The sequence below is a fragment of the Gavialis gangeticus genome, unplaced genomic scaffold (genome assembly GCF_001723915.1).
Source record: "Gavialis gangeticus isolate Ggan-Ray unplaced genomic scaffold, GavGan_comp1, whole genome shotgun sequence".
NCBI lineage: Eukaryota > Metazoa > Chordata > Crocodylia > Gavialidae > Gavialis > Gavialis gangeticus.
In genome coordinates, this window is record NW_017728996.1 from 43,054,050 (window position 1) to 43,063,432 (window position 9,383).

A 9,383-nucleotide genomic window follows, 5' to 3' on the forward strand; every position below is an offset into this window, starting at 1 on the left:
TTTTTTCTTTTATAAAGGTCAATAGCCTGATATCTAAATTTTATCTGAGCAAAAGAATTATTTGTAGCACAGAATTCACCCCCAAAATTAGGTGTTAGACCACAAATGTTATTTTTCTATCTCTTCAGGATACAGTAAGATAAGTATTAAGCTCTCCTTTCGAGTACTCCATTTTTTATATAGTGGACAGTGAGCTAAATTGGTACCACAGTATGCTTGGGAAAGCTAAAATCTTGTTTGTTGTTTGATAAGATAAGCAGAACATGTATACAGAGAAACTGTATCAGAGAGTACCCAGTCTTATAGTTTATGAACTGAATGCACCTATGTTGTGGCAACATTGGGAATGTTTAAAAAGATAAGCTGCTGCTGTCCTTTAAGAGCTCACTTTGTTTTGTCCCCTTTTGTATTGTGTGAACATAAAGAGGAAAATCCTCACAGAATAGTTATTTATTAATCAGGACATTGCATTATAACATGTCAGTTCTGCTGCTCTCCTAAGCAAAAATCTTGTGGTGCACTCTTTTTGAATACCCCTCCTCATCATCTCCGTTATTATATGACAGGACTCTTTGTTGTCATTTTTGCTGTACAAATCCTAAGAGGAGGGAGAATGTTACAATGTTAATATGGGGAAGAATGTTATAAATGAGATTGAATCCTGATGCCATCAAAGTCAGTAGGAACCAGAATGTTACCCAGATACATGGACTATTGTAGCTGGCTCAGTACAGGTTGAATGTAAGGGGTAGAGAGGTCATTGTAACACCTGACCTAAGGAGTTTGTTTGATAGACTCTGCCCCCTTTTGAGACAGTGAGAAATGGGAAAAAATGGGAGTGGTACATTTGAATATTGTTCAAGCACTTAAATACCTGCTTTAGGGTCCACTAGAAAACCCTTAGTTGATTTGATGCTGTGCTTGATGAAACACATCCTCCTGCCAGACACTGGAATGTTCTGCAAAATCTGAGACTGGCAAGCTAATGAAGGGAAAAATGCTCAGAAAAAGGCAACTAGTATGAGTCAAAAGAAGGTCTGATTGACTTATACTACCTATATGAACACAGTTAATTTCTTCCACTGGTCATAGGGGTGATGGGTATGTTGTCAGATAATTCAGTGTCTGTCACTTGACACAAGTTCTGCAAAATTGTACAGCTAGGCTTCTAAGGGAAACTAAGTATAGCGTAAGAGACTCTGCTTCATTTTCTCTATCTTTAAAGAAGAGGTCCTTGAGCACGTTATTAATGTATCCAGTTCAGTCCTTTACTATGCTGCTTGTGGCCAAGAGAATTAGGGCCCAGCCTGAATGGGAAAAGGACCCTTTAATGCCAGGTGTGATCCTGTAGAAGAGTCGGGATGAAAGCAGTATATATGAAAGAATATTGGCTTTCTGTACAGCTGTCTGTACCATTTGGGTTCTGTCTGTCTTGTAACCCAGATAACTTAAATGACATGCTGGGTGTCATCCATTTAAAATGAATGTGTTACCTTTTGTGCACATTTCCCACAGCTTATTGTTTATTTCTGCTGCATGTAGGGGTATAAGGCTTATCAGGGCCATCCTTCTGACAAACAGGAATGATATTGAAGTGCTCCAATTAAATTTGTAATTCCCTGCCATTTGAAGGCTGCTTTCAGTTGCTGTGTATGTTTCAAAGAATGAGTTGTCATGGCTTTACTTTTAAGGGGCATCAAGCTCTTCTTTTCTGCTTTCACTTCCAGGTGTTTCAGTCACAGGAGGTTCCAGAAAAGACATCATCACCTGAAGAATCAATTCGGATGACGAAAGGAATCACCATGGCAACTGCCAAAGCTGTTGCAGCTGGGAACTCATGCAGACAGGAGGATGTGATAGCTACAGCAAATCTGAGCCGCAAAGCAGTAGCTGACATGCTAACAGCTTGTAAGGTAAAGATTCTCACTTCCTCTCCTACATCTGATTTTTGTTAATAAATCCCTTAAATGTTATTTTCTATTAAAACTTAGGTTTTGTTATTTTTTGCTTTTAGCTGAGAAGTTAATGGTTGTGATAATTATGAATTATCACTATAATATCCTGTACCAGAAAGAGGATTTTTGTGCTATGCCAAAGAAACATGGATTAATTCTCACCACTTTCTGGTGAAAGTGGGAAGTTTTTCATTAACTTGAAGTGTCCTGATTTTCTTTCTTGTATTAAATTGGAAAAAACAGAGTGAAAGAATAGTCTTAGGGTCACAGTATGATTTTAATGTAGCTGAGCCTGATGAAAAAAATGGAGCAGATCTCTTTCACTATTCCTTTGCTTTCTAAACATGCTTATTGGATCCTGCTGTGTTTTCTAAAAACGTGTCATTTTTCCCTTTACTGACTATGTAGGGGGTTTTCCCTGGTAAAGTTTACAAATTCTGTATTTGAAAAAGAAAACTTTCAAGAAATAGCTCTGTAAAACTGTCTGCATATGATATAGATGTGACTAATAACTCATTTGTCTTGGTTCTGAGGTAGAAATATTTTAGCCATAATTAAACTCCAGGGTCATGCAGAGTCTGTATGGGCTATATAAAATTAGATGCCTTAAGTTTTAAGTAGTAAAATTAAGATGCCCTCAGTTTGCAATTATCCCTTTTGCATCTTCATTTTAAAATATGTGGTAAGAACAGAAAAATTAAAGCAGGAACAGTTTAACAGGTGTGGAGTTAAAGATGTCATCAAATACATGTCTTGGAGGTCCCCAGACGTCAATTTATCCCCCTTGTAACTTCAAGGAAAGATAGTAAACAATCTTGTGATAAAGCATGATGCAATGTAATTGTATAAATGAGTCTGTATACATGGAATAAAATCATTTTTGACTTGATGAGTGTCATATGTAGTTAGCAGAATATATCAGTTCCTGCTTTGCTTCAAGCTTTGATTCTCAATCTCCCCACTCTGTGAACTGGGATACTCAGAAAGGTAGTTTTTTTTTTCTTGGTTTTTTTCACAAGATCATAAAGGCAGCTATGTTGATTACACCAAGGAGTCTCATCCAGTCTAATATCATGGCCTCTGGCAGCATCCAGTAACTGATGCCTCAAGGGAAGGAGATAATACTCTGTTCTAAAGCATGTTAAATACTTTGTAGTATCTTGGAACTGGCTAATTTAGGTGCATATTAATTAGGGATATGTTTCTACTTTTTACTCTGCAGATTCTTTAAAAGACATTTCTTCGTAGACTAGAGAGAGAGAAAAATAGCCTACTGTTTTATATTTTTTCCTGTGAAACTTGGTTATAGTTTCAAATGCATAATTTCCTCTTATGTTTGCTTTCACTCCTTTGATTGAAATAATTTAATTTGGTGCTTCTGTGGTTCATACATTGCTAGTGCCCTCCAGAAAGGGACAATTAGCGACACAAGCAATCAGACACCGGGATCCTGGGAAGGGGCTGATTCTTAAGCCACCATTGCTGGCAGACAGCATTTTTCATCTGTATCTAGGAAGCCACAGGGCACCACCTTTTAAGCAGAATGGTAGGAATAACAGCTGGAAGGTAGCCTGAAGCTAAAACCAGAAAACAATGTGTTTTGCAACAGTAAGGATAAAAGCCTACCCTCTCCTTAGCCTAGTAGAACTAGTTTTGGCCTTTTTTCCTTGGAGCTGAAAAGGAGCAAGCAGAAGTAGCACTCTGAAGCACTGAAGACCAGTAGAGAATCTGATGCAAGATATAATCCTATGCAGTGTTTACAACATAGTGACCCAAAGCCTCTCAAAACAGTTGTTACTGTTACAGCTGACAATTTAAAACTAGATTAGCTGCACTATATCTCCTTAGCCAAAACAAAAAACATTTGCTATTAAATATTAACTTGAAGATTTGCTATGAAGCTAGCCCATACATTTTTGTCATGTTATACAAATGTCTCCAATCATATTCTGATTTGTAAAAAGTCTCTATCAAGCTGAATCAGCGTGTGTAATAAAGCAAATATCAGATCTCCTGCCAAAAATCTTCTTCCATACTTTTGAAAAAGTTGGTCTTAGACTTAGTGGTACCTTGTGACATTGAGTTCCACAAGTTAATCGTGGCATGTGAAAAAGATCCAGTTAGAAATCCAAATATCCACTTCATCTTGAATTTTAGGAGGGTGAACATGAGCCACCTTCATTATTCCCTCTAGGCAAGTGTGGTAGTGATGGATGGATTTATTTATTTATTTATTTATTTATTTGTGATATTTGATAAAATGTGAACATACTTCAACCTTATATATTTTGATTCAACCTATATTATCCAGTAATATGCAAGTTGATGTACTCCAGCTGGAACCACATCTACCACAGTGTGTATGTATGTATGCAAATAAACTATAGCACAAATTGCCACATGCAGTATACTTTGCATTTTCCCACTGTTGGGAATGTTAATTTAAATTTAATGTCTCTGTAATCTGCCTGAAGATGAGTGCCCTAAAGCGTTCAACTAATTATGATATTTAAATATATTAGCTTTAATTGTACAAGCTGACATTTGTCACTTGTCACTGGTTGGAAAAAACTTCTTTTGATAATTGTGGACACCTAAGGAATTGATCAAGTTCCCATTAACATCAGTGGAAACATGTAATTGAACTTGCTAGAGGTTGGGCAAGGATCGGAGATAACATAAAAACATCTTCAAATCAAGTGAGCACATATATAAGCTATTCAGTAAGTACTAGGAAATATGGGGGTTTTTAATGGTGACCACCACAGCAAATGTAGCAGTTACACTGGGTTCACCTGAGGCTCAAAGTGTTCTGAATGTATAATTACACTTAAACTTTAAAATACTTTAATTCCCACAGGGTGTTCATGAGTGACTTTAGTGTACCACCCATACCTCTAATCCATTATGTTAGAAGCACACCAAGAGAGCATAAGTACTAGTAGAAAAGAGAAAATGAAGAGGACACTGAGTATGTAAAGGAAATATGTAACAAGTATTAAAATAGAAAAAGAGAGATAAGCATAAGGACTAGGAGAATGATAATCATGACAGTGTCCGGCAGACAAGGTTCAGTTCCCAGCAGCCACTCGGCAGATTTTCTGTGTGACACAGGGAAAGTCGGTATTTCTGTGTTACAGTTCCCACTTCTGGGTGCGTCTACACATGTTGCTATGGCAACATTGTTACTGCACCATCATTTAGTACTTCCTTTTGAAAGTAGTAAAAGACAGCGCAGTAATACCCCACACTGCGCCATGCATAAAGTGCATGGTTATTTTTAGGCACTATGTTGCCATAGCGATACATTATCACAAGGTAGCACATCACTAGAGTGACATAGGTGCAGCGTGGCGGTTCTTGCCTGCTGATGCTGTCGCTGTAGTGCATTGCTATGGCGATGTAGCGTCATGTCTAGATTTGCGCTGTCACTCTCTCCTTAACAGGTCTGTCTAGATTCTAGAAACTGCTTTCTTCTCTCAGAAATTTTTGAGATCTTGGAATATTTTTTCATTCTGCATTGGGAAGAACCCCAAACCTTTTGAAGATTTTGGAGAGAAAGGAAGTAGGGGAGGGAAAAGGGAAGTTCACACACATTCTCAAAATAATCAAGTTTGGTGATTAGAGCACTCACGTGGGATATAGGACACTTCGGTTAAAGCATTTGCTATGCTTGATCTAGAGCAAGGGCTTGACTTGGGGTCTCCCACATCTGAGGGTCAGTGTTTTAACCAGCTACCAAGCTATCAGTTGTTCTGGCAGGTGGGCCTTTCCCCTGACTGGGCTAAATCACAGATATTTTAGGCAGAAGTTATTTTTACTGTTGTTGTGCAGGTAGTAACTGATTTGGCCTTGGTGGTGAGCTCTAAGCACTATAGGGTACCTATACATGAGTGCCGAGGCTATTCTGACATGGTAGGATTCCAGTGAATCTGACTGTGGTAATTGCCGTGCTCCAGCAGCCTCCTGTATCTCATGTATCAATATCTCCATGCTTCAAAATGGTGACAGGGGCACTTGATCTAAAGCTCATTGAACAAGCTTTGGGTCAAGTACCTCCGCCACCATTTTTAAGCACAGGGAAGCTGATACACAAGACACAGTGGCACTAATTAAAATGCTGCCTCCCCACCCCACCCCTACCCCCAGACCACATGTAAAAGTGGCTATTGCAATTATAAGTGATGATTATGGATAAAAAAAATATATTGTCAGGGTCTGGGTGGCCATCAGAACAGGAAGTACAAACAGTGGACAGAAGTAATACAGGAGAGCTGAGTCATCTGATCCAAAGGAAAAATATACACTTAGAATATGATCTTGTCTTTTATTTTGCCATGGTTTGAGCAGTGTTCATGAATTGTCTAAAGTAAGGTCACCAAATAGACTAGGGAAGCAAGGAGAGAATATAAAACAGTAGGTAGGTGTGAATTAACAATAAATTCACAGATCAACATATAAAGTTACAGTGTATACACAGCGCATGTACTGACATTCATCATCCCGGGAGAAACTCTTCTGGCAGTTATCTAACCTTGATTGTTGACAGGTTATTTTGCACCTGGAACAGCCATTTTTTCACTGGGAGAAAAAAACTGAACATCTGTACACTGATGGCGTAGTGTGACTCTCCCAGGAGGAACTGCATATCCGTATGAGGCCATAGGTTTCTGTCAAAAAGACTTTGTGCTGAAATTCAATTTTGAATTATTTTGCAGGAAAAAAATATCTGTTTGTAAGGTTTTTATGTTTGCTTATTCTTAAGTAAAGAATCTTTTGATTACACATTCTCAAAACACAAAATATAACTTGATCCAGTTCACAGATTTCAGTTGGAGGAGTATACCTTAAAATGTTTTATAAGTATCATAGTGTCTCTGTTGATTACATAACAAGGACTTATAAAAGCAATTGGGTTTATTTCCTGCAAAAAAAAAAAATGTATAGAGTCTGGCCCCTTACCTTAGGATGGGATCATCCCTAAACCATCCAAGGCAAATGTTTGTCTAACTTAAAAATTTCCATTGCAACAATTCCACAGCATCTCTAAATAACCAGCACTAGTGCTTACATTAATGATTGTCACACATGCTGCCACAGCACCCAAGGGTACCTTTATTTCCATTTAATGCTAGTACTATTAAGCATGCAAACATGAATTCACAATAGAACATGAATTTACATAGAGATTTCAAAGAAGCAACCGTAGTGTTAAAAACTGTCTGACTTGTTGTGGGGTTTCTGGCTAAAAACAGACATTGGGTTTAATCTGGGACTGATTTGACTCGCATTAAAGTAAGTCTAGGACAGTTCACACAAGCAGCTTAAATGGCAATTAACTAGCCACTTTTTTCCCCTGGAGAAATTCAGATTCTTCACAGGTACTTAATATGGGGCAATAGGGATGGCCTGTAGGATCCCAGGATAAAAGCCTGAGAAATTTGAAGTCCATTTTTTGCCTCTGAGTTTTTTGCAACAAGAATTGCTATATTATTTATCTGTATTAAAAAACAAACAAACAAGTCAAAGCTAAGAGCTAACATTTTCTAAAGGGTGCCTTGAGTTTATTGAGGGGCGCCTTCAGTCTAGGGTTAGGGACAGAAATTACACATAAACCAGTATAAGTGGTTGGAAACTGGCTCAAATCTGTAACACAAGAGAAGTTCAGTGCACATAAACCACTTTAAAAATGGCCAAAGTCAGTTTAAGATAAACCTGGATGGATGTAGTACCAGACTTAACTGATTTAAGTTAAATCAGTTTTTTGACCTTCCGTCCCAGATCCCCTCTGGATTCAAGTTAACTTGAATTCCCTACAGATTCAAGTTAACGCTGAGTTTCCCAGCATCCCAGGGTGCTTTGCACCTGCCCCACAATGCCCCACCCTCCGCCCCACCCTTCACAAGGCTAGCTTTAGCCCCAGCTTTCTACTCCAGCTGAGCAGTAGGGCATGCTGTAGCGCCTTTTGGCTTCTGGCTTTGGCCACTTCAGGCATGGGGCTGCATTTCTGGAATCAAAAGCAAATGTCTGTTCACTTGCTTATCAGTTCATCTGCACAGCTTAGACTAACCTGCAAAGATTGAATCAATTCAGGCTCAGGCTTTTTGACCGTCTGTACGTAGCCTAAAACTTTGTGAACTACTAGCTTACACGCTATTATCCCTGTGGAACTTCAAGGAGAGAAGTCTATAGATGCTTGCATTTATAGATAAGAAGTAAACTGTTTTAGGCTTTTCTAAAATTGTTAAATCTATCTGGTACAGTAGTTGAGCAGTCTAATACATGCTGAGAAAAAAAGAAATCCCCCTGAAATGCTACTCCTGTTTCTCCAAGGTCAGGGAGAGAATTTTAATTGAAATGGGTTATAGTGGGTGCTTGGCTGATTTTGACTTAGCCAGCAGAGGGAGCCCATTAGCCAACTCAGCTAGAAATCCAGTTTGATGGCATCGGTGTTTAATGATGGATGATAAGGAATAAAGGAAGTGATAAAAGTATTTGGAGAGCTATTATAACTTCAGCCCTAACTGAAACTGACAAGAAACAAAAGAAATGTTGCCTTGAACAGTTGTCAGATGACACTAGCAACAACAGACAGGCAGATCCAATAGAAACACTCTCTTCACCCAGAAAAGGCTAAACATGGAGGTGTTTGTTTAAGAATTAATCTAAAGTTTAAATATGTAGAAGTTTCATTTTTTTCAAATGCTATTTTATTAGTGGTGAATCAAGGTTGCAGGGATACAACTTTGTAGCTTTTCAGTTTGCCCCCTCAAAGATAACAGCAGTAGAAGAATTTCCCTCTCCTGGTCATATGTATTTAGCTGCAGGTGTTTTATCATCATACATCGTACAACCGGTATTATTAAAGAGCCCTTGATGTATTATATACATATACACTTCAATGCAGTAAAAGGCAGTCAGGCTTGCTTTATTCAATTTCGTGTTTTCCACTTGTATGTCATAGATTTCATAGACATTAGGGCTGGAAGGGACGTCGGAAGATCATTGAGTCATAGGATCCCAGCAAGAAAAACATCCAGATTTCTCTTGAAGGCATTCAAAGTAGGTGCTTGAACCACCTGTGGCAGCAGGCCATTGCAGACCTTGGGGGCTCAGACAGTAAAGAAGTTCTTCCTTATGTCCAGCCTGAAACGGTCTTGCAGTAGTTTATAACCATTCGACCTTGTAATCCCTTGGGGCGCTCTGGTGAATAAACGTTCCCCCAGGTCCTGGTGAACACCCCTTATGAACTTACAGGTGGCCATCAGATCGCCCCTGAGTCTGCGCTTTTCCAGGATGAAGAGTCCCATGGCTCAGCCTCTCGTCATAAGGTCTGTTTTCCTGACCTCTGATCATGCGCATGGCTCTCCTCTGCACTCTCTCAAGCTTCTCCACATCCTTTTTGAATTGTGGAGCCCAAAATTGGAT

At 38.9% G+C, this 9,383-nt stretch overlaps 1 protein-coding gene across 3 annotated transcripts in view; it reads left to right on the forward strand.

Moving 5' to 3' along the window:
• Positions 1-9,383, forward strand: part of TLN2 (talin 2) — a 313,576-nt gene that overhangs the window by 249,964 nt on the left and 54,229 nt on the right. For all 3 annotated transcript variants that reach the window (XM_019504368.1, XM_019504369.1, XM_019504370.1), the window contains one exon: positions 1,728-1,913. In XM_019504368.1, coding sequence (XP_019359913.1) covers positions 1,728-1,913 — 186 coding nt within the window. The remainder of the gene's footprint in view (positions 1-1,727; positions 1,914-9,383) is intronic.